We start from the raw sequence: 27,474 nt of genomic DNA, 5'->3' as shown, positions 1-27,474 counted from the left end.
GCTTTACAACTATATATTAAATAAATAACATGTATTTTGTCCTATAGTTAACAAATTTTAAAAAGGATCCATCATATGACAGATTAAAATAAATTTCAAAAGTTCTATTGTTAATCTGCCAAAACACATGCCCTGATGCTTATTGTATATAGTCTGAGGAACACAACTACAACACAGAAACAAGGCCAGGAGCTGGTGACTCATGACTGTAATCCCAGTTACTCAGGAGGCTGAGATCTGAAGATCACACTTCAAAGACACTCAGGACACAAAAGTCCATGTGACTCTTAGACTCTATCTCCAATTAGCCACCAGAAAACTGGAAATGGTATTGGGCTCAAGTGTTTGAGTGCTAGCCTTGAGTTGAAGAGCTCAGGGACAGTGCATAGGTCCAGAGTTCAAGCCCCACGACTGACAGAAAAAAACCACAAACAAGAGGCAAGTACAGTCCAAAATGATTTCACATGAAAATAATAATGACTTATGAAAATAAAATGCAGCACAAGGCATATTATAAATGGTTAAATAAATGCATTTAAATCCATGCCAATATAGAAATGATTACTGAATTTACCCAGGAAATATTACAAACATCATTCATCACATTTATTCCTCTATTTTTAAACCCAGCTGAAATAAATTCAAGTTCACATATATATACATATATATGAATATAATGGATTAAAAACTCAGTTTTTAATCTCCAAACAGAAACTGAGAGCACAGTGTTTATGAAGAGGTTAAGCTGATTTCCTAAGCTTGCATAAAACCATTTTCTGTAGCCTCTGGTGAGAAAGGCTTGCATTTAGAAGTCAGCATTTTCCATTTAGGACAAGGAACAATGACACAGATAAAATAAATACCAGATTAGAATCTTTCACCATCTATATTTGTTCATATATTAAAATGCTGAATTGTTACTTTGTGTGCCATCTGACAAATACAAAACCCAAACTGGTTTTGATAACTATTGCTCACAGATTTTATTGCCATTAAGTGAAAGAATCTATAATTAATGAAAGAGAGACTAAAGATCAATTCTAGGCATAAGATAATTCTAGCCCACTTAAAAAGTGTACATAGGGGCCGAGAGTTTGACTTGTGGTAGAGTGCTTGCCTAGCATGCACGAAGACCTGGGTGAGATTCCTTGGTACCATAGACATAGAAAGTGGTGCTGTGGCTCAAGTGGTAGAACTCTAGCCTTCTGAAAAGTCTAAGGACAGTGCTCAGTCCCTGAGTTCAAGCCCCATGACTGGCAAAAAAGTATACATAGAAGGGTCAATATTTCAGGCCAGTCCAGGAAAACTTAGCAAATCCCTGGCTAGAAAAATAAACCAAATATTATGATTCACATCTGGAAAGGGGGAGACAGGAGAATTAAGGGGAAAAACAGATCCAGGCAAAAGCTCATGATCCAAAAAAAAAAACTTTAAAAAAAGAAAAAGAATGTAAGGACTAGAGATAAGGCTCATTTGGTATAACGAAGGCCTACTAAGCAAGGTTCCGTAAATAATTACCAGAAACACACACACACATACACACACATACACACGCATACACACACACACACACACACTTTCAAATAAATAATTTCATAAGTCATATAAATATATTAGGGTCCAATTTTCTATGTCTGTTTTACTAAATTTTGTTAAATATCAACATTAACATGACCATTGAAACATTTTATAGAAATAACATGTATTTTCACAGTCAACTATACATGCTACTCACTACAACTTACTCATGCTCTATGCTCTTTTTATTATTGCTTTATATGTTATTCAAGTTCTATTAGCTATGTAACTTCATCTTTATGCAACATATAGACTTTATTTATGAAAATGAAAATGTCTACAAAATTGTTCAAAGTCAATTCCTTAACATATCAAAGTATTTGTATATCTGTAAAGGAATAAAAAATGTTTTACCTTCATGTGGAAGAATTTAGTTTATGCAGAGTATTATAGCATGAGATTTTTCTACAAGTGAAATGAAATGAAAATTTCATTTCTGTCAACAACATAGTATTATGAGGCATCCCTAAATCTCAGAAGTGTAAAGAATAAGACAAGTAGAAGTTACAGGGCAATGTGTCATTATCCCTAAAGTGAAATCAACCTGCTGTGAATTTGAAGGACATATAGATGTCTTATCTCCAAACAGAATGAATTGGAAGGCTCATTGATGAACGGAGAGACAGTAACTTCAAGCAGATATTTACCTTTGTTTTCTTCATGCAATATACCTTTGGAAAGAAGCAAGCCTCATTTTCCAAGACTGGGAATAAACAGAGACTGCTAGTTTGGGTTATTGATTAGTTTGAATAAACTAAGTATTCATATTGACCTTCTGTCTTTCACTAGTTTCTGCACTCTGTCATAACTTTGTTCATGAGATCCCTAGAATATACTACTCAGTCCAGATATCCAATTTTTCTGCCTTCATTCACACACATTTGGTTCTTCTTCTAAAATATGGCCATTTTTTACACTAGTCCCTGTTGTGAAGACTCCTAGGTACATGTAAATTTATGTTTGTCTCTGGCTTATTGTTTTTTGGATTCTCATGTATTTCCCAGGAAATCCAGACAAAGGCAAAAGGAGAAGCAATAAGCTACTTTCCATCCTCTACAGGCTGCATTACATTGCATCCTATCAGCTTCAAAATCCTGCAACCCATATTTGAATCCTCTTGATTCAGTTTGCTTATAGGGATTTAAAAGAAAGTAATTCAAGTCAACGGTTATCATAAACCAGAGGCTCATGATTCAGTAGGACTGATACCTTTAGAAAGGGAGGAGGAGGTAGACAGCAGGAACCTTTTTCTATGTATGTTGGGATATCTTATCATAGGAGGACCAAAAAGGAAAGCACAGATGCAAAAGTGTGTAGTCTTCTTAAATCAATTCTGGCACATTTGACATGGAATTCAAGCTTACAAGAAGGATTACATAATTTACTGTTTTGAAAGTCGTCTTAGACTGCCACGTTTTATTTTGGTAGGTAATCCTCTATGCAAAACTATAGTTAAACATTACTTGATTTTTAAAATACAATTTTATAGTTAGTATTAAAATGTTTACAGAAGGAATACGATTTCATAAGTCATCTCAGATAATGAGAATATTTCATTGTTGGACAATATCATCTCTTTTTTCAGTTTCTTCCATTAATTTTAATTTTTGAACTTTTAGATTAAATTTCAACTAAAATTTACATTAAGTCTCTCCAAATAGTCTTTGCAAAATTGACAACCATGTTAATATACCAGCAGTTAATCTTTCTCATATAATTAATCAGAAAAACTGATTTACATTAAAATAGCTCTAGAGAAATGTAGTAATTACTCATCACACTTTCAAATAATTGGAGATACTATGTGGAATAATTCCACTAAGCAAACATTTTACTGAATCTACTTACTAAGCAAAAGAGATACAGTGAGACAAATGAAAACACTGTATGTTACTATGAGAATTAGATATTATAAAAAGTTGAGGTTACTTTTAATTTATGCCAACTGCATGAATAATGTAGCAGAATGATCTGAATTGGACTTCAAACACCCTTCCCAGTTCTAAAGCACCATAAATTAGAAGAACTAGTAATCACTATAAACTTGTATACAATTTGATACCTGATAATACAATCTACAGCTAATAAATAAAATGTATTTTATTAAACAGTATCATAGAGCCAGTCATCTGGGGCAGTATAAAAGCACCTTATATAATCTTATTTTAAAGACAAAAGAGAGAAATTAACAAGCATGGTTTATTTAGGAACCTAAACTAGAATAATAAACTATGTGGCTAGTATTTCAACTTTCTATATACCAGTCAGAAAAGCACAGAAGTCACACACACACACACACACACACACACACACACACACACACACACACATACATATATGGTTAGCACATATTTTGGGATAACTAGAATTAACCACACTCTAAAAGTAGTGAACACTTACCTCTAATATCATCTTTCTTCCTGCACTATATGTCTTTAAATTGGTGATATTTTTAGCTGGTAAGACTAATTTTTCTCTTCTCCAGTGTATTGATGCTGGTGGATTTGATTTCACATCACAACTTATATTGATTGGATTTCCTTCCCAAGAGAAATAAATTGTTTGATTTGAAACAAATTTAGGAGCATCTGGAAAACAACAGTACAAAATGTTAAAAGATGTTTTAAGACAAATCTTCACATAGAATTTTGAATAACAAAATACGTTATAAAAATTCCCAGGTTAGGGGCTGGGAGTTTGGCCTAGTGGTAGAGTGCTTGCCTAGCATGCACGAAGACCCGGGTTCGATTCCTCGGTACCATATTTATGAAAAACGCTGGAAGTGGTGCTGAGGCTCAAGTGGTAGAGCTCTAGCCTTGAGAAAGTCCAAGGACAGCTCAAGCCCAGGACTGGCAAAAAAAAAATCCCAGGTGAGACTATGGAAAGCAGTATGGCAATTCCTCCAAAGACTAACATAGAACTCCCCTACTTGGTATTTACCCAATCATCCAGAAACAAGGACATACTAAATCCACTAGCACAACGATGTTCCTTGCAGCACTATTTACCACAGCAAAGATATGGAACCAACTCAGATGTCCCTTAGTTGATGAGTGGATCAACAAGATGTGGTATTTATATACAATGAAATTCTATGCAGCTGTCAGAAAGAATGGTATTGCCCCATTTCTAAGAAATGGAAAGACTTAGAAAAAATCATATTAAGTGAAGTAAGCCAGACTCAAAGGAACATGGCCCAATAGTCTCCCTCATTTGTCATAATCAGTAGGAACCTTGGGCTCTCCTAGCACATATTCACAATAGAGCAAACTCTAGATACATAAGGCCATATAGTATGACACTAAATGAAAGGACCTCCAGGATATAGAAACAAAAGCCCTATAATGAGTGACTGTTGTCCTTAATATACTATGTTATCTCTCATCTCTTTTGCCATCACTCGGTTATCTCATATTGTTACAATATTTCACCTTGTTATCTGATATATTTTATATATGCTTAGTTATTTAAAACTGGATAGGGAAGGGGGTAAATCAAGATGGGGGGAGGGAGGAGGGAAATGGGGACCATGTCATGAGAAAGGCTATCACTGTTTGTGAAGTAATGCACCTTTTATCTGGTGAATATAATGTAACCCTTCTATTAATTACAATAAAAAAAGCATCTTGGGTATTAAAAAAAAATTCCCAGGTTGGAAACCAGAGCATTGTCTTGTGTGATTGTTGTTCTTAATGTAGGATGTTATTTCTCTTCTCTTTTTTTTGCCCTTTGGATAATCTCATATTGCTACTGTATCTGACTTTGTTACCTGGTACATTGTATATACATTTATTTGTTTATTTGAAATAGGAAAGGGAAGGGGGAAAAACAAGATGATTGGGAGGGGTTTGGGGAGGGACAAAAACATGAGAAGGGGTATAAATGTGTGAGAAATAGTGCACCTATTACCTGGTGAACATAACTATAACTCCTCTATACATTACCCCAACAAAACTTTAAAAATGAAAAAATCAAATTCTCAGGTTAGGTATTTAATAGGTTATACACAAAGTCAGGAAAACATGATATTTGAATGTTGGATCATGCCATTTAAATATCATTAGTGTGAAGATAAGCTCAATTACTAAACTGGAAAACAGTGCTCTAAGTTAAATTTGCCCTTCTTTGTTGAAAATATTTAGAAGTTGCTTCCAGGAACAAACCAGAGTGAAATTTACTATAAAACTCAATATAAATCAGTGTTTCTCATGTTATTATTTAATTATATTTCACTCAGAACAGTCTCTCCATGAGGTATTTTGAAACCTAAATTGAAACAGCAATATCACAAATAAGCAATATATTTTTCTAATATATCCTCCTTTGAATTTCACATTAAAACAGTAACATTATAATTGTTCAGTAAATCATAACTTAAAAAATTCAATCCATCTCTATGATCCGCCATTGATTTTTACACATGTATAGTTTGATGTTTATATCAGCTTAAAATGAGAATGCAGGTGTCTCTTTTAATTCTGGTTTCATTAGAAATAAACCTGGTAGAAATGCTGGATAAAATGGTACATTTCAAGTTCTCATTTTTGGTGTAATTTTCTTGCTGTTTTCTATAATGTTGCAGTACTTTACATTAACCCCACCACTGTACTAGTATTCACTTTCCTATATATCTTTGCCATCACACTTGCTATCTGTCATAGTTTATGGCCTTTTCTATTCAAAACACATGCTAAATTACTGTAATTTTGGTTTTCATTACCTTTGATAATTGCTGGTACTGAGTGTGCTCCCATACATCAACTAATACATCTTCTCCTCAAAACTATCTTTAGGTCTATTATAGTATTTTTTTCCTGATTTTCTGGATTTTATGTACCACTGAGGGGTGGTTGTGACATTGTTAGTCTGGAAAGTATCCCTTTGCCAGACAAATAATTGCAAAATTGTTTTTCCCACTGTACAGATTTTGTTGTCACTCTGTACTATTTCTTTTCATTATGCTGAAACTTGTTTATTTAGATTTAATTTCTTCTGCCTCCTTTTCCTTTACATTCAATTACTTTTGTGGTTTCTCCCAAAAATATTTGTAGTATTGTCGACTTCACTGTCCATCAAGATGACATCTTCTCTTTTTTTCTGGTGATTTCATAGTGCCTAGCTCTTAGAAGCCTTTAGTTTGAATAAAAGTTGTAGGAGAGGAAGTAAAAGAGAGAGAAGAAAAGACAAAGAAAAATAGAGAAGTATAGTTCATTGTTCTGCACTTAGAATTCCAGTTTTACCAATACTATTTGCTGAAAACAATCACTTTTCTCCAGTAAAGCTTGTAGTCCATTATATTTACTTGTGGATAGGAAGTTGCTATCTAGAAACTTTATTCTGTTTTATTGACCTATAGATCCGGTTTTCTGCCAACAACATGCTGCTTTGGATATGAAAGTATTAAGGTGTATTTTGAAGTTAGTGTTGCATTTGCAAATTGAGATGTTGAAAAGAAATTCATTTGTAGAGCCACTTAAAGAAATATTTTTAACAAAAATGGCCTATAGACACATGAAGAAATGCTCAACATCTCTGGTCATAAAAGAAATGCAAATCAAAACAACTCTAAGATTCCACCTCACTCCAGTTAGAATGGCCAGGATCAGGAAAACGAATGACAACAGATGTTGGAGGGGATGTGGCCAGGAGGGATCACTACTACACTGTTGGTGGGAGTGCAAACTCGTTCAACCACTATGGAAAGCAGTGTGGCAGTGCCTCAAAAGGCTAAACATAGAACTCCCCTATGACCCAGCAATTCCACTACTTGGCATTTACCCAACCATCCAGAAACAAGAACATACTAAACCCACTAGCACAACAATGTTCATTGCAGCACTATTCACCATAGCAAAGATATGGAACCAACCTAGATGTCCCTCAGTTGATGAGTGGATCAACAAGTTGTGGTATTTGTACACAATGGAATTCTCTGCTGCTGTCAGAAAGAATGACATCGCCCCATTTGTTAGGAAATGGAAAGACTTAGAAAAAATCATATTAAGTGAAGTAAGCCAGACTCAAAGGAACTTAGGCTCAATGGTTTCCCTCATTTGTCATAATCAGTAGAAACCTTGGGCTCTACTAGCAGAGATCTGCAATAGAGCAAAACCTTGATACATAAGGCCATATAGTATGAAGCTAATTGAAAGGACCTCCAGGATATTGAAACAAAAGCCATATAATGAATGATTGTTGTCCTTAATGTAGTATGTTATCTCTCATCTCCTTTGCTGTCCCTTGGGTATCTCATATTGTTATAGTATCTCACTTTGTTATCTGATATATTGAATTTATTTGTATTTGGTTATTTGAAATTTGATAGGGAAGGGGGGAAAACCAAGATGGGTGGGGGGTGTGGGGGGGGGGGGAGGGTAATGGGTACCAAGACATGTGAAAGGGTATCAATGTATGTGAATTAATGCACCTTCTATCTGGCAAATATCATGTAACCCTTTTACTAATTACAATAAAAAAGAGGATATGGAAAAAAGAAATAAAATAATTTTCAGAACTTTGTCAAGTCCAACCTTATCCATATCAGGAACACCAAGGAAAACTTTAAGAATGACTTCAGCCTCTGTATAAAGTCACAGGTCTTTTGATTAAAAACATTCTTCTATTTGTTGCTGTTTCCTGACAAAGAGATCTGAGTTTGCAGCCAGTACTCATGGTGTGTTCTGTCATTATATGAGATTTTTTGACTTGCTTCAGGCAATGTTTTAAGTTTCTTCAGTTTCTTCTGCTCAGGCTGTGAAATATTTCCTCTTGACAATTTCTTTTTGTAGTTGGTACCTATGACCTAAATGAGGTTTTACTTCTTGCTGAGTTCTGACCTGCACATGAAACTTGCCTGCATACAACCAACTTAATGCTGATATCAGTACATGCCACAAATAGTGAGAACTAGAACACAGAAAATCTTTGCCCTGAATTTCCATTTCTTAAGAAAAAATATTATCAAGTAATTGACTATACAAACATAGTATCTACCTACTGAGTCATATTTAAAAAGCACCACAGAGGAGTAATTTATAATCAATCAGAGCTAAACTAAGATTTTAATGTAATATGCATTGCCCTAATTTAAGCAATGTCTAGGATTCAAATCTCTCTTGAACATTGTATAAGCCATTTTTCACTCTATAGTGAACTCTCTTCTCTTTTTCGTCAGCCACACAATTTTTTAAAATGATCTTTAAGTCGTTGTACAGTGGAGTTTCAATTCAACAGTTCCAATTGAGTAAACCACGTTATGATCAATGTCATTCCTTCCTTCAGGCTCCATCCTCTCTTTTCCAATCCACAACCTTGTTACATGATTTAATGGCATGACTATATTCACCTAAAATTCAAATTTGTATTCTATCATCAAATATTAAGAACCATATATAGCACTGACACATTGATATGCAATATACTTTATTTTTAAAAACTTTGCCTTTCTTGTCTCACGACTAAAACATAGTGTGGAAAAATTCTATTGCCCAATATCCATTTCTAACCCATTGTCCTGGTTAAAACTCTTAAGAATTAGTTTTCCAGCTTATACTCCTATCAGTATTTACCTTAAGATAAATTACCAGAGTCACTATAATCTTATAAAAGTTAATATTCTCAGCCCTAAGTTCCAGATTTTATGATGGCCTACCTAGACCAGAAAAGATTTGTCTCTGTGTTTTCATTAACTGTCCCTTCAGCTTCATCCATGCCCATCGGGCATATTTTTAGTCCCTTTTCCCGTCCTGTCTCTCCAGTCAGTATTGAAACAGAGCTGCACATTGCAAATGATGTATTTGTTAACAATTTGATATATAGTAATGCTCCTATAGGATTTTGTGCCTAATGATGTAGCCTTTTTTTTTGTCTGCACATTTTTAATGCTCAGTCACACAATGATAAAATCCACTAACGATTTATTAGAATCATGACATTAAACATATTGTTGTGTTTTCCTTTCCATAACTGAATCCCAAATTTCCTAAGTATAAAAACAAAAAGGCTTTCCTACTAATATTATGAAACAAATGAATTTATATTAAAGACAAAACAGACACTCAGTAATTATAAAATTAGCGATTGAAAATCCAAGATTATTATGTTATCTATATATCACCATTTCCTTTTAGATGGCAGGAAATGACACGTTAATTTGGTAGTTCTGAAAACTTGTCTGTTTTATTGAAATATTATTGTCTTATTATTTCTTTGGAAAGAAGCTAGTCCTTCAATTCAGTTAAAAGTTAAGCATAGTCTAAAAATATCAGAAGCACTTTGACTCTTTCATTCAGTTATTTGAATTTTCTCATTTGATTTATGCAAAGGGAAAGTACCAAGGGAGTAAAAACTAATATATCCTTTGGCATATTTAGAAGATAATTCAATTAATGATTTCACAGATCCAGTTCTACTATATGTTCAGTCATATGCAAATTCAGCTATGGCAATTAACTGGATTCAGTCCATGCACCATGGGAATTCAAATGGCTATGTGGAATACAAAATTAGATGTGTGCTTATTGCCAATTACCCATAATACTGGATGTGCATTTTTGTGCTAAAATATGCATAAATCTCAGCATATTTTATGACCCTCAAGTCAAATCGTCTAAGAGTCATTTATATTAAAGCATGCTTATATGTGACTTCACAGCATACACTGGGCTACAATCTAATTTGACTTTTATTAATGATATAATCATTACTAGCCATAGGAGTGGATTGATTATAAGTGGTGAATTATTCATCTATCAAATATTAATCATTCTCTTGGCTGAATATTTCTCCTTCCTAATATATCCTATTAAGTACTTAGAAACATATTGTGCTATACATGATTCTTTCGTCACTTTATGTAATTTTATTTTCCACAAATACTTATCTTATTTTAGATAGTCAATTAGATACAGTTTGCATATAAAACTTCACATGAAATAAGCTGTTTCTGGAACCGGGAGTTTGGCCTAGTGATAGAGTGCTTGCCCAGCATGCATGAAGAGCTAGATTTGATTCCTCGGTACCACATATATAGAAAAGCTGAAAGAGATGCTGTGGCTCAAGTGGTAGAGCACTATCCTTGAGCAAAGCCCAATGACAGTGTTCAGGTCTAAGTTCAATCCCCAGGACTGGCAAAAAAAGAAAAGAAAAGAAAAAAGGAAAAGAAAAGAATAAGACTGTTTCTTACATAAAAACTAAAGAATTATCTATCACAAGGAACAAATTCATACATCGATATTCTGTATTCATTATGTTTTATAAATATAAAAATCTACCTTCTGTAGAAATTTGATTTTTTAAATACAAGCGTTCACATATTTGAATGAACTTTTATCTTAGTCTGCTGCTATATGAAATACATTATACATAAAGTATGCATTAAATACATTAAAAGTAATTGGATAATCAATGACAGGTATCCTGTGGTTAGTGTAAACAATGTATACAACAATGCTTTTATAAGTGATGAATTGTTATTGTATGATACTGAAAAATATCTCAAAATTGATAATATAAAGAGACAACTTATGGAACCTTTTAAAATACTTGCAAAGTTTCTGAGAGGTGAAACTCTCTGAGGAAACATTATTGGCAAGATTTGTGGCACATACTTTTTTTTTTTTTTGCCAGTCCTGGGCTTGAGCTCAGGGCCTGAGCACTGTCCTTGACTTTCTCAAGGCTAGAGAGCTCTACCACTTGAGTGTGGCACATACTTTTAAACCCCAGCTACTCAAGAGGCAGAGACAGAAGGATCTCAGTTTAAATGCCAATATAAACAATGGAAGCAGAGACTATTTGTCCAAGAAAAGGTAGTAAGAAGACCCAGCAATTAATCTACAGAACTCCAGCCAAGATAATATTTGATAAGTTAGTCAAGAACCTAGCCTTTTCAACAAATGTTGCAGGGAAAGCTGGATGGTCACATGCAGAACCATGAAGCTGGATCTGCTGCACTACTGTAGTATCAATGCCACCTGGATCAAAAACCTCTGTGTAAAACCTGGAACCACAAAACAATTATAGAAAAAAAGAAAAAGATACATTAGGACTCTCCTGAGGAAAAATCATAAAACACACCAAATCAAGTAAAGAGAGGAATAAAGAGAGGAAGCAGGCAATAATGTACTCATAAAATTCAATACATGTGCTACAAAATTAGAAAAAGGAGGGAATAGACGGTCAGTAGAAATGGGAGAGAATTTGGAAAGGAATGATTGGTAAATATGCAATATTTTCATGAACTTTTTGTTGAATGGCAACTCCTTTACAACTGCTTAAAGAAAAGTATTTTTTTAATTAAGGGAAAAAATGCTTTCAATTAGCTTCACATTATATGGCCTTATGTATCAAGGTTTTGCTCTATTGCAAATCTCTGCTAGTAGAGCCCAAGGTTTCTACTGATTATGACGAATGAGGGAAACTATTGAGCCTAAGTTCCTTTGAGTCTGGCTTACTTCACTTAATATGATTTTTTCTAAGTCTTTCCATTTCCTAACAAATGGGGCGATGTCATTCTTTCTGACAGCAGCAGAGAATTCCATTGTGTACAAATACCACAACTTGTTGATCCACTCATCAACTGAGGGACATCTAGGTTGGTTCCATATATTTGCTATGGTGAATAGTGCTGCAATGAACATTGTTGTGCTAGTGGGTTTAGTATGTCCTTGTTTCTGGATGGTTGGGTAAATGCCAAGTAGTGGAATTGCTGGGTCATAGGGGAGTTCTATGTTTAGCCTTTTGAGGCACTGCCACACTGCTTTCCATAGTGGTTGAACGAGTTTGCACTCCCACCAACAGTGTAGTAGTGACCCCTCCTGGCCACATCCCCTCCAGCATCTGTTGTCATTCGTTTTCCTGATCCTGGCCATTCTAACTGGAGTGAGGTGGAATCTTAAGAGTTGTTTTGATTTGCATTTCTTTTATGACCAGAGATGTTGAGCATTTCTTCATGTGTCTACAGGCCATTTTTGTTTCTTCTTCATAATGTACTATGTTGTCTCTCATCTCCTTTGCTGTCCCTTGGTTATCTCATATTGGTATAGTATCTCACTTTGTTATCTGATATATTGAATTTATTTGTATTTGGATATTTGAAATTTGATAGGGAAGGGGGGAAAACCAAGACGGGTGGGGGGGGTGTGTGGGGGAGGGAAATGGGTACCAAGACATGTGAAAGGGTATCAATGTATGTGAATTAATGCACCTTCTATCTGGCAAATATCATGTAACCCTTTTACTAATTACAATAAAAAAATATAAAAAAATAAAAATAAAAAAGTAAATAAAATATGGGGGAAAAAAGAATATCATTTCCATGGTTAAATTTTAGAAAGAACTGAGTAGGCAATGTTGTTGTTTTAAGTTCACAAAGAATAAATCTATAAAGTACATACAAGGATTTCATCATTTGGCTTGTTAGATGTAAACAAGCTACCAAGTGGCAGAAATAAATCTAATAATTATACAAAATATTGGAAGCTTGATTCTTCATTTCCAAAGTTTCCTATTTCCTTAAATTCTTTAAAGGTTTTCGTAAACTTTAGAAGTTGGAGGGGATGGAGGAAAATTAAGTAGGAGAAAAACATGGGAAGGGGAAATATGTTCAAGAAGTAATGTACTCACTACTTTACCTATGTAACTGTAACTCCTCTGTACATCACCCAGATAATAAAATTTATGGAAAAAAAAGATTTCATGCCCCTTCTAGTAAATTATGCTAGCAAGAAAATTTGATCTGGAATTTGTTTAACAGCTATCAGAAAGTGGCAAAATTGTCATGAAAAATGTTAATTGATAGAATCAATGCACTTGAAAGAATCATATTGTTCATATTTTTCTCTCCAAGTAAATGCAAAGTTTGGGTTAAAAATATGGCTAACCAATAAAATATTTTTCCTATTTTCTTGTTTATCGTTCTCATTTTCATCCAGTCTAGATTAAGAGCTATGCATTCCATTTGCTTGGTTTCTGTACTTGAAGGTTGACTGTTGAATGTAAAACCTAAAAGTTGTAGAAAGTAGAACCAATTTATGTCTGCAAATGAGCCCTCATCTCTGATGTTTCAACAGCTTAACTGTATTGTGATGAGTGTAGAGTTCAGTGTTATAAGGCAAGATTTTATGTGGAGATATAAAGTATCTTCTATAGCCAAGCAATTTTTTTTCTCATTTTAAATAGAAAATTGCTGAAGTAGCTTTCTGTAAGTATTACATTCTGTTCCATATCTTACCTTACTCATTCAGAACATGAAGCAGATGATAAATGGTTCTGAGGATAGAATGTAAGAGTTGAGGAAAGAATTATTCAATAAAGGACACATCTATTAACCATCACAATGGAAAATATGAAAGTAGCATAAATCTGGGGTATCATATATCCCTTCCGGCAGCCTTGGAATACATTTGATATTGTTAGGGGCCTTCTCTATACTGCAGGGAATGTTGATTTAGAAATTATTATTATGTATAACATGAATTAAAATCAGTGCTACAAGCTCAATTAGAAAAAATGGAAATAAAAAGTTAAATGTTTCTTTGTAAGCACTGCTATAATTTTTACATTAAAGTTGTTGCATAAAATAATTAAGTCTAATTAATAGTTAATGTGTGTTGACTACCTACTCAGTAAACTTAATAACATTATAATTGTAATCAAACACGGCATATAATCTGAGCTTATTGTATGCAATTTTATATCACGTGGCTATTATCTCCTTTGTTCTCATAATTGTTACTTTAATTCAACTACTTCTTAGTCAGGTAATACCCTTGAAACCAAAATGAAATGGCAGAATGCCAAGGAATCTTCTTAAGCTGAAACACAAAAGAGATTTAAACAAAAATATTTTTAAAAGGTTTAAATTTTAACAATGGGTTTAGCACTAATATGGTTAGTATGGTCTTTAAAAATTTCCAAATGGTATAATTCTCCTCACTTCTTAGAATTGTTTCACTATAGAGGCTTTGCTCAGGAGGTGATGATTTCTATGCTATATTTTCTTGTGAAAATGAATAATGGCTGTTAAGTCTCATAGTTTCCAGCCTAAAATTAATGACAAAATGCATAATCAACACATTTCAGTCATTTCTAATATCTCAGCATTTACTTCCACTTTTCAAGTTCTTTCTTGTGAAGTAATGCTGAGCTTATCACTGTAATATTATTTTACTACAAAGTGCCACTGTTGTATTATTTTGCTATATAAATAAAATTTAGTACACACTAGACTTCAATAATTAAAAAATGCCAATTAAATAGCTTTTGTCTCTTGCATAGTCATTTAATGGCAAGAAAAACATAAAGATTTCTACTAATATTCATACTAAGATATTAGATATATTTATTGTGTACATACATGCACACATATTAACCATGTTCCCTTGAATCTACCACTTTCAGTAAAAAGGCAGAGTCAAAGTTCAATAAAATCAATACCAGGAAGTGGATACTTGAGAGTTATTCTGTGGAGCCAAGAGGAAAGAAACAAAATGAAAACTAAAAGAAGGGGAGAATGCAGTCACGAATCCATTGTATAGCCAAGAAAATTAAGAATGAAGGAATGAGAAAAGTAGTAGAAGGATGAGTGAGAACACTGAAAGTCTAAAATGTTACAAAGACCTTTAACAAGATTCACTATATTCATAAGCTTAAAACACAGAACTGTTTAAAACAAATGTCACCATCACATGAGATTGCTAATAATTGCTTATGGAGCATGACATAAACAGATAAGGAGAGTAAATGCAACCCATACAACAAAGAACATACAATGAATTATGATTCATGGAATGCAATTAAAGCACTGCCTTGCAGAAATATTGTGTTATCCTAGAACATATATTTTATTTAAAAGAATTATCTAACACATTCAGAATTTGAGACAAAGAATAACATTAATTCAAAATACATAGAAGAAATAAAATATAGATAATAAAAGGTAAATTTTCAAAATGAATGATTGAGAAGTTAATCAAATTGTAAATTTCTACCATGAAAAATTTATTCACTTCAAAAATATCCCTTTGGAAGTACTGAAAATATTTCAAACAAGTAGTGTATATTTAAGTAGAAATTAATGAGCAATTGTTTAAAAAAAACTCAAAATGGCTCACAGAACTACTATGAAAACCTAGGTTTGCAAAAGTCCAAAAAGAAAGCATAACACTTTAAAATTTTGAGATTAGGTAAGGATTTCTTAACTAAAGCACAAAGCACATTATGCATATAATTCTAATTTGACAAATTTGATAAAATGAGACAAGGAAAATTTATAGTTTTGCTCTTTATATTTGTTGACACATTTGGTAGAAATGAGTCTTGGATATTTTAAGTAGTTTTACACTTCATAGTTTTACTCTTCATATTTGACTTTAAGAAGCTGAAGGAATGGGTACCAAGACATGTGAAAAGAAGAAGCTGAAGGAGCTGTGCCTCGAGCCTGTAATCCTAGTTACTCAAGAGGCTGAGATTTGATGCTCACAGTTCAAAGCCACACCCTGCACAAAAACCCATGAGACTCTCATCTCTAATTCCTCACTAGAAAATGGGAAGTGGAACTGTGGCTCAGGGGTAGGGCGGTAGCCTTAAGCTGAAGAGCTCAGGGACAGTGTCTAGGCCCAGAGTTCAATCCCTATGATGCACACACATATGCACACACACACACACACACACACACACACACACACACACACACACACAAAAGAAGCCAAAGGAAAAAACAACTGTCGATAAATGAGTGTTTAGGGGCATATAATATAAAATACCGACCTTTTCATATGTACATATCCAACATTATGTGAGGGGGTGGAGGAAGGAAATGGGGATAAAAACATGAGAAGGGGTATCAGTGTGCAACAAGGAAGGGGTATCAGTGTGCAAGAAGTAATGCACTTAATGCCTGACGAATGTAACTAACTCCTCTATCTATTATCCAGACAATAAAATAAATATAGAAATCGAATTTCAATCTCTAATACTAAATTCTACTAGATACATATTATAAAATAAACGGAATAAGTATAGTAAGTTGTTGTATATTTTCTTCAGTGTGTATAGATTGAAATAGTTCAGCAGAAACAATTCACATGATGGAAGAGAACATTTGAAAGCCATTTATTTGGTAAGGACTTAATATCCCAAATATGTAATCTGCTGAACTGAATATCAAGAACATGCATGAACTTTGAAAATAGGTGTACATTTTGCCTAGACATTCTCTCAGAAGGCCATGGCAAATGTCTCGCATCATTAGAAATTATGGACATTTAAATTGAACCCATAATGATGCATCCACTTTCCAGTGTTTCAGACACTTATCAAGGAGGTGAAATTTAAGTATTGGAGAGGAAACAGGACAAGGAAAACTCATGAACAGTACATTGTGTGTCCAAGTGCATAACTTAATAAAGCCACTATGGAAAACCATGAAGGTTTCTAAGAAATTGAAAACAGAAATAACAGTCAAGTAATATTTCTTCTGAGTGTGTGCCCAAAGGAAATAACCTAGAGATAATGGTACTCCCATGTCCTCTGCAGCATACATCTCATGAGTATAACCACAGTATCCAATTAATTGTCCACAATCAGAGGAGTGCAAGCCAAACTAGAGTACACATAAGAGAATAAATTTGAACCCTCAAAAGATAGAAATGCTGTCATTTGCAACAAAATACATGATTCTCATGGACATTAGGTTAAAAAGTAAAATTTTCTGGACACAGACAAATGAGTGCACCATGATTTTATTAGCTGTGGTGTCAAAACTGAACTCAGAAGCACAGAATGGGTAGTTAATAAATGGGCCAGTGAGAAGGAAGGGACAAAAAATTATTGATCCAAATGTGCAAACTTCAGAAAGACAGAACACTTAAGTTTTAGAGCTACTGCACAGTCAAGCAACTAAAGATAATAATATATCTGTAACAGAAATTGAGATTAAATTTCAAACGGCTCCCTATAAATTTGTTAGTTAGAAATATATAGCTATCATTCATCAAAAATAATAATAATGAAATGTAGTATAACTCCTACATTTTAAAGACAAAAATGTTTTGTTAATTATATTTAATAAACAAGATTCATAGAGGCTAAAACCAATGAGATAATTTCATTGTAATTCTTTATATATCCATACTTAGAATTATAAACAAAATTACAGTTGATAGAAAGTAAATGGATATCTAGAGAAGAATGCAAACTGAGTGATGAAACAAGAAATGAATCTCAGAGGGCTGGGAGTTTGGCCTAGTGGTAGATTACTTGCCTAGCATGCACGAAGACCCGGGTTCGATTCCTCAGTACCACATACATAGAAAAAAGCCAGAAGTGGTGGTGAGGCTCAAGAGGTAGAGCTCTAGCCTTGAGAAAGTCCAAGGACAGTGCTCAGGCCCTGAGCTCAAGCCCAGGACTGGCAAAAAAAAAAAAAGAAATGAATCTCAGAAATCATAGGATTGCTGGAAAAGTTTTTTTGAATGGGATAGATTTCCAGGTATATAAATATATGAAAATTTATCATCTTTCACATTTTATGGGCTTTTGAAAACTTTTTTTTGTAGCATGTCTATTTTGGGGTGATTTTGGGGGATATTTTCAGATAAAGTATTCCAATCATACTCAAACTCTCACCCCCCCAACTTCTTTATGGAAACATTGTCCAAAATTTTATCATTCTGTTTTAGAAATTCATAGAATGTACTTCCCACTTCCCAGAAGAGCCTGAACTACTTTCCTATCATTAATTTTTATCGCTTTTAATATATATTAATTATATAAAGGGTTTTCACCATGTTATTTTACACATTTGCACTGAATTGTAGGCAAATGAAGTTCCTCTATTTTATCCTCTTATAACTTCCTTCTGTGTGTAAAATATCTGTGAGTCCTTGTATGTCTTCATATGTAGACATAGTGTAAAATTCCTCCTTTCCCACTTTCTTCCCTTCACTGCTCTTTTCCACACCCTCATTTTATGGTCTTTTTATGGACATTTCATGTACTTTTATTCAAGAATATTCTATAACAGCATATATCTATTATCACAAAAATAAAAATTATTTAGTGTTAAAATTTTTAGCAAACAGTATAAGTAGTTATGAGAAAAATGTAAGTATTAGAAAACAATAGCAATGCTTATATAATGAATAATTATTTTGTATTTAGGAAAGTTTCATTTTTTAATTGCATTTTATTGTCAGGGTAATGTATAGCGGGGTTATAGTTACATTCGTCAGTTAGTGGGTACATTACTTCTCGAACATTGATATCCCTTCTCATGTTTTTGTTCCTTTATCCTTCTCCCAAAACCCTCCCAATCATCTTGATTTTCCACTTCCATTAACTATTTCAATTAAACAAATAAATGTTTGTTTAATGTAATAATGCCAGACATTAATGAATACAGTGCCAAGGATAAAAACTGCCTTTTATGAAATAGTATTTCTTTGTCATGTATAAACTGGAACATGTAAGAAACTTTCTAGTGAGATCAACATTTACCTACAAGCATTTACTACAAAATAAAGATGAATGCATCTAGAATCAAATGTAACATTTACTTCATTATTTATCAGTTTTCACAAAAGAGCAGTAAATACATTTCATACTAAATTATTCTTGTTATTTAAAGATTTCTACTGACACAATTCATACTGAAATATACAATAATTTACCTCACTATTTTCTCGATAGCTAAAATAAAAGATATCTAAAAATCTCATGCAATCATAGTCAAGCATCTCATATTGTCTTGACAATTCCCCATCCATGGTGATGACATGTGAATGTAGTTTAACTGTTGATTTAATTTTCTGTTGACCTGAGTATGCAAATCAATCACTCATGATAGAACCTGTATTAGATTTAACCTGGCATACTTTTAAATTATTTTCAATGAGGTAATAGAATATCAGTGGGTAGCAGTTGCAAGTAGTTGTTCAGATTGTTTCTATTTCATAAAAACATCAATGCTGTTATGCAATAAAGATAATGTAGAAGTTCCAGAAAAACGAACACACATACACACACACACACACACACACACACACACACACACACACACACACGTGGATATGCTTCAGCAAAATTTTATTTAGTGTTTAGGTATGAGGATACCCTAATATACCATAATACCATATTATTCCATTATCTCCCTTTTTCTAGAGGTGCTGAAGTCACCAGAATACAATGTATTCTTACAATAGGTACCTGTCTTACGGATTTCAAATTAGCTACTCTTAATATTCTAGTCCTAGAGTGTCATCCATGAATTTATTCTGCATTCTTGTGTTGTGGAATTATTAACAATGCACCTTTCTTATGAGCTCCACACTTCTGAGTACTTTTCAAAGACACAGAAAACAACATTAAAAATATTTGAATTGGAAAGTGCTGTAAATGTTGACTCATCAAGAGAATGTATTTCCAATGAAGGAGACACAAGACATCACCTAAGAAAATCATTTCCCGAAGAGTTGGATATTTTATAATATAAATCACAGAGTATTGCTGTTCATGAAATTGACAAATGTAAGAGAGGTGGATGGAAGTAGGATGAGGTTGTTGAAGGATGATGTGAATTCATTGCATTCACATCCAGTTTAGTTAAGTGACACTTCTTTCATACAACTACATGAGATCATCAAAAAAGAACCTTACTTATGGCTATATTGATCAAAAACTGGAAAGAACATAGATTTACAAAAGTAAATTTGGTCTATATACACTTTCAAACTGAAAAAATAAAAATAACTATTTTGAGCATTTAATTTAATCTCAGTGTTTTTGACTTGAAAATGAAATGTACTTACCATAAAAGACAAGTTGTAGGACAGATAATTAGGTAATAAAACTCTGATAAGTTAGTTTATATTATGTTGTATCACATCTTCCTTTCTATATTCTCAATATTATCAAAACATTGAACTGATTTGCTTGATAAGACATTTGTGATGTCAATAAATGACCTTCTTGCGAGTGACCTAATATTTGTTTGTCCTAGCTCTATAAAATATAAAGTGTGGAGCCAGGAGTTTGACCTACTGGTAGAGTGTTTGCCTAGCATGCACGAAGACATGGGTTCGATACCTCGATATCATATACATAGGAAAAAGAGATGGAAGTGGTGCTGAGGCTCAAGTGGTAGAGTGCTAGTCTTGAGAAAGTCCAAGGACAGTGCTCAGGCCCTGAGATCAAGGCCAGGACTGGCAAAAAAAACCCCATATATACATACATACATATATATATATATATAAAGTGACACAGCTCATTTACAAAAATTCTTGTCAGAATATTTTCTTTTTAAAGGCATCCTAAACAAAAAATACCTTTTATTTCAGTTAATATAGCTTTCAATAAATATTAATATAGTCACATTACTAATATTTCTCAACAAAATAGCTCAATATTTCCACAAAACATCTCTATTTTTTCAAATATCAGAGAACCTCTGAATTCATAATTTATATTCACTGAGAATGACATTGAATGGCCTTGTAAATAACATGAGAAAAATATTTCATGAGTTTATTTCATATACTCATTGCTAGATTTAGGTAACTATACTGCCTCTGTACACTACCTTTGCAATAAAATCTTTTAAAAATGCCACATTAGGGTAAAAATTAAATATAAAAAATCAATTTACATTTGTACTTTTAGCATCATAAAATTTTGAAGGTGAAAAAATACTTTTAGCTGGGAGTTTGGTCGAGTAGTAGTGCTTGCCTAGCATGCACAAAGACCTGGGATCAATGCCTTGGTACCACATGCATAGAAAAAGCTGGAAATGCTGCTGTGACACAAGTGGTAGAACTCTAGCTTTGAGAAAGTCCAAGGACAGTGCTCAGACCCTGAGTTCAAGGCCCAGACTGGCAATATATATATATATTATATATTATCTATAATATATATTAACAATTTTATAGTGAGGATCCCATTTTCTAGAGGAAAAAGATTCAACTCTGATAAACCATCATCTCAAATGTATTTCACTGTATTTACAAGTGTTTTATATCATATGTGGGCATAAAATAATTCAATAGAACAAATTTAGTAAGAAATCAAAACAGTACATTCCCGAGGTAGAGAATTTTCACTTAAAAAGCACACCTCCAGACGTACAAAGGAAGTGATTATATGATTACTTAAAATTAAAGTGGCTCAATAACTTCTAAGTGTTTGCTTAAATCTTGAAAAAGAAGAAAGCTCCCAATCTCAGAGTGCATCATTAAATTTATAGTCCTGTGAAATGTGCCATGGAAGCCACTAGATGTCTCTAATAACTGACTTTGGATGGCTACAATCCTGAAGCTGTACTGAAAATGAACTTCATATGCATTTTTATTTCCTTTTAAGAACTTCTCTTTTCCAAAGCCAACAAAGTCATTTTAATAAACGTTTGAATTGAAGTAACTTACATTCAATATCAAGGTACATGCTCTTCTGGTGTCCTCCGATTTGACTTGCAGCCTCACAGTCATATCGCCCTGAATCTGACAGTGTCACATCTTTAATATGTAGCGCTGAGCTTCCATGGCGTCCTTTGACTTCCATGCGGCCATCGGGGCTCTGTTTACAGCAATTCAGGAAAAAAAAAAAAAGACAGAGAAAGATTGCATGCTTGCTCATGGAAAGAACAAACTTGTGCCTACATTTTTCTGAATGCAAAACAGTAGCATTTCTGTAGTTTGGACCTACATTTTTTTCTTACCCATTTTATTTGCTCATTTGCTTATAGGAGTCCTGACATGTAATAAACACTTGAGCACATAGTTTGCTAACCAATTTTTTTCTATTTAGTATATTCTTTGCTTTTTAAAAAGCTTGCATTTTCAGTATTGTTAGAGAAATTATTATTCTTGTATGATTATTCCTTGAGAATATAGAAAGCAACAATGTTGCTTCTTTAGTTCTACCTAAAACCTACACATGAAATAGATAGTTACTTGGGATTTTGGGTTCACATTCTGTCCTTTAAAAAAACAAAACAAAAACATCATAGATTTCTTAAGAAGAAATGCAGTTTTTCTATAAGAAAATAGTAAATTCATCAGGAAAGTTTGCCTGTATGCATCACATGTAAATTGTTAACACACAGTCATTATTAAGTTATTCTTGGGAAGTCAGTGTATGACTATGGAAATGATTGACCTGATTTTCTAAGGAATATATTTTATAAAAATAATAACTTTATCTATTTACTTACATATTATGCTTAAGTAATTGTAAATGGGGCTTTTAATTTATCATGGGAATTTGTGAGTGTGATGCATATTATGTATAATTCAGTAGTCTACAGATTTTATTTTTAATAGCAATTCATATGTACAACTTCATTGGCATTTCTAGAATTCTTTCTTTCTTTTTTTTTTTTGCCAGTCCTGGGCTTAAGCTCAGGGCCTGAGCACTGTCCTTGGACTTTCTCAAGGCTAGAGCTCTACCACTTGAACCTCAGCTCACTTCTGGCTTTTTTCTATGTATGTGGTACCGAGGAATCGAACCCAGGTCTTCGTGCATGCTAGGCAAGTACTCAACCACTAGGCCAAACTCCCGGCCTAGAATTGTTTCTTAACTTATAAAATCAACTGCAGCTGTCATACATTTATTTCACAAAATAAAGTATAATGAGCTGGTAAAATTTAATAATTCATTAGAGGCATTTGAATTATTTTGAGTTGATTCTTATCAATATTTTGAGCTTTTGTTGTGTCAGTTATATATATGATACACATAATTTTAAAGTATTGTATTACAATATAATAAATGGCTGTTAATGCTATAACGTTATGCTATTCAGACTGAAATGAAATTGAATTCATGTGTGAACATGGCACCAAGAAAACATATGGCTTTTACCACCTTATTTTTCATCACATAAAAATAATATTTCAAATCCAAGCACTGGTGGCTCACAACTGTAATCCTAGCTAATCAAGATGTTGAGCTTTGAGGATCATGATTCAAAGCCAGCCTTGGAACAAATGTCCATGAGACTTTTACGTTTAACTAACCACCAGAAAATTGGAAGTCATGCGTTGGCTCAAGGGAAGAGCAGTAGCCTTGAGCTAAGGAGTTCAGGGAGAGTGCCAAGGCCCAGAGTTCAAGACCCATGACTGTCAAAATAAGATATGTAATCTCAGATCTCTGTCAAGTTATGCATAGATTATTTGCTATTGGGAAAATAGTCTTCCTAAGAAAAGTCATTATTTCTCCTGATTGTATCCACTTCTGAACCACACATTTCACTCTTAGTAAATGGATATATACTTCTGATTAAAATGTCTAGTCTTTGTTATTTTTGTCATTGTTGTTGTTATTGACAGTATTTCCATGTATCCTAGATTGGTTGGAACTTGTAATCCTTCTCCCATGGTTCCCAAAATGCTAATATCATATATAAGAATCACTATGTCCAGAGGTTGTGCCAATCAGAAATTATCTCTGACCTGGTACAAACACACACACACACACACACACACACACACACACACACACACACTAAATGTAAAACCCACTGGTCAGAGGGAAATGGGGACCATGACCTGAGAAAGGGTGTCAATATTTGTGAAGTAATGTACCTTCTATCTGGTGAATATAATGTAACCCTTCTATTAATTACAATAAAAAATATATGAAAAAACTCACCATTCATTTGTATCCATAAATGGAACTAATTATTTTCCATGGCTGTAGCTATGTCATAAACTCAATCTTTGATTTCTGATATTTATCTATTTACTGACATTTTTCCTAAGTATTGAGATATATGACCTGTCTTCTTGCATGAGATTGGTTTCCCATATCTAGCAATTGTGTTTCTTTTCTTTCAAACTCTAGTGGACTTTTTAAAAATACTTTTATTGTCTTCCAGTAATAGTAAAGGAAAAAAATATCAGCTGTCATCTAACATAGCACTTCGTGACTTCCATACATCTTGAACATTGTCACTTTCCAACATTCTCATGTTCATGTTTTTTTTTTTTTTTTGCCAGTTCTAGGACTTGAACACAGGGTCTGTGCACTGTCCTTATGCTTTCTCAAGGCTAGAGCTCTACCACTTGAGCACTACTTCTGTTTTTTTTTCTGTGTATGTGGTACAGAAGAATAGGACCCAGGCCTTCATGCATGCTAGGCAAGCACTCTACCAGTTGGCTATGCTCCCAGACCCACCTCCATGTATTTCTTTTAAACAAACTCTCTTTGATTTACCTATTTTATACTCCCTAGTTGCCTGACTTAAACAATATTGGCAGGTATCTTTGTAATTCCAATAATAAGTACATTCTCATGTTGAATGTGATCAAGAAAGACTTTCAAAATTTCCAAAATGTATTCATCTTTCTCTCATATTTTTCTGGTAATAGCATTTCCAGCTTTTGTCTTCCTAACTTACTCCATGGTTGTTTTAGAGGTGATACACAGCGGTGTTGCCTTCACCTACTTCAGATAATGAGTGCATTTTCTTTGGCACAGTGTCATCGTGCTCCCTCATTCTCTCCCATTCCTGCCCTTGTATCTTCACACATGAGTTCCATAGTTCACGTTCAGTGTCCAGTGTGGTTCACTTGCTACACTTTTTCACCCTTTTCCTCTGATTCCACGCCCTTCCCTCTCTCAAAGATATGCATGTGAGGGCACTGTAAAGAAGGTGCAGATTTCAGGGTCATCATAAAAAGAAAAAAAAAGAAAAATAAATTCATGCAAAAGTCCATTGGGTTTTTTTTTGCAGCTAATTTTTTGAAAAGTTCATCATAACTACATGAATATTTCATCTTTTCCAATTTTATAAACATAAATACCAGTATCTCCTTAAACAAATTCCAATCTTTCATCTTGATGTTTAAATATTTTGTACCTTATAAACTTTCTGTCCGGTAATGCTTTTTAATTTGTGTTCTGTATTTGAGAAAAAATTAGTTATTATGAATATAGAATACCATATTTATAAGATAGTCTACGTTCTGCCATTATCTCAATTAAAGTCTCTTCCATAGCTAAACAACATTATCCCAAAACAATATTGATACAATTTGAATTGCTACCTAATTGTATTACAAATCTTAAGAGTAGATTTAAAAAATTATAATGATGGGCCAGGGGTTCGGCCTAGTGGCAGAGTGCTTGCCTAGCATGCACGAACATCCACATTCGATTCCTCAGAACCAAATGCATAGAAAAAAGCCATGAGTGGTGCTGTGTTTCAAGTGGTAGAGTTATTCCCTTGAGAAAACCAAAGAACAGTGCTCAGACCCTGAATTCAAGCCTAGGACTGGCAAAAAATTATAATAAATATCAATATCAATTGGTTAAGAAATGAAAAGTTTTTAAAAATGACATTTTCATTTTAGAATATTTCCTAGAATTATTTCTAAAATGTTTTTTTAATATTTTTATTGTAATTAATAAAAGGGTTACATGATATTTGCCAGATAGAAGGTGCATTAATTCACATATATTGATACCCTTTCACATGTCTTGGTCCCCATTACCCTCCAACACCGCCCCCTCCCCCGGTCTTGGTTTCTAAAATGTTTTTAAAGGACGGGATTAACATATGATTAGATTCTCTGATAATCTTTATTCAAACTGTGGGCTGGGAAAGATTTCAGAAAGTCCTAAATGATTGAAAGCCCACCTCTCAGCAAACCCAAAGCATCAGAAAGATTTCCAGCGCAGCTAATTATATTCTACCACCTACATCAGAGAAGTATCCATTTTGCCTGTTGCCCAGCAGGGACCTATATTATTGCTCAAAGAGCACTAGCATGAAAAAATGCATTAGATTCTATCTTAAAAATGCTATTCAAATAAAAAATCCTGCAGAAAGCCCATTATCTCTAGTAAGAAAAAAATGCACTCATTAAAATCTACAGGTGCCAAGAGATACTTATATGATGTGTATCAATCTTCTCTACGATCAGAAATTGAATTTTTTCCCAGTCTAGTGGCAGTAACCTAGTAATTTACCTTTTATATTTGGTGATCTATAGGGAAAATCTAGACAGCATATGGAAGTTGGGAACACATGATCCAACTCTAAAATAATTTATTAGAAAGCCAGGAGGATAAAAATTTGGAAAATACCTAAATTTAATCAGGATGTGAACAGGAATTTAAAAAGTGTATCTTCAAACTTGTTTTTATTGGAATCCCAAAGGAGTTTTTGAGTAAAAAAAACTTTTAAGAATTGTAGAAAACTTAAAAATAGATGGCCTTAAAAACAAAACAATTATTCTGCCACTACGAAGTAGAAAATTCATTATTACAACCATCACTCACTATTGATTCATTAAGCTCCAGTCAGTAGTATTGTCAAGGCTAAAAGGTATAGAGATTATGCAAATGAATTCCTGTTTTACAATATGATATATATGTATTGATATTTGAATTCAAAAGCACAACTTTTTTCCACATATTCACAGAGTGTGTATGTATATATATTTATATATATATATATAGAGAGAGAGAGAGAGGGAGAGAAAGAGAGAGAGAGAGAGAGAGAGAGAGAGAGAGAGAGAGAGAGAGAGAGAGAGAGAGAGAGAGAGGGATGTCATAGAATTAATCAACTACAGGGGCGGGGAGTTTGGCCTAGTGGTAAAGTGCTTGCCTAGCATGCACGAAGACCCAGATTCAATTCCTCGGTACCACATACATAGCTGAGGCTCAAGTGGTAGAGCTCTAGCCCTGAGCAAGTCCAAGGATGGGGTTCATGCCCTGAGCTCAAGCCCAGGACTGGCAAAAAAAAAAGGGATAAAAAAGAATTAATCAACTACAGATGATCTCTCTGGGGAATACACAGGGCCATGATTAAACAATTGTAAAATAGGGATACTTTGTCTCTTCCACATATTCTTAAAGGTTTTGGATTAAAAGATAATAATTAGGGTGGGGAGTTTGACCTTA

The 27,474-nt window shown here is 33.7% G+C and overlaps 1 protein-coding gene across 2 annotated transcripts in view; it reads right to left on the bottom strand.

The window, feature by feature from the left end:
• The window catches only part of Ncam2 (neural cell adhesion molecule 2), a 329,220-nt gene that overhangs the window by 75,245 nt on the left and 226,501 nt on the right, over positions 1 to 27,474 (bottom strand). For both annotated transcript variants that reach the window (XM_090348116.1, XM_090348127.1), the window contains exons 9-10: positions 21,990 to 22,140; positions 3,979 to 4,166 (exon numbers count right to left, since the gene is read on the bottom strand). In XM_090348116.1, the coding sequence (XP_090204242.1) occupies positions 3,979 to 4,166; positions 21,990 to 22,140 (339 nt within the window). The remainder of the gene's footprint in view (positions 1 to 3,978; positions 4,167 to 21,989; positions 22,141 to 27,474) is intronic.

The sequence above is a fragment of the Megascapheus bottae genome, chromosome 1 (genome assembly GCF_031878675.1).
Source record: "Megascapheus bottae isolate mThoBot1 chromosome 1, mThoBot2.hap1, whole genome shotgun sequence".
NCBI classification, from domain to species: Eukaryota; Metazoa; Chordata; class Mammalia; order Rodentia; family Geomyidae; genus Megascapheus; species Megascapheus bottae.
This window is presented reverse-complemented; position numbering and strand designations above follow the sequence as displayed.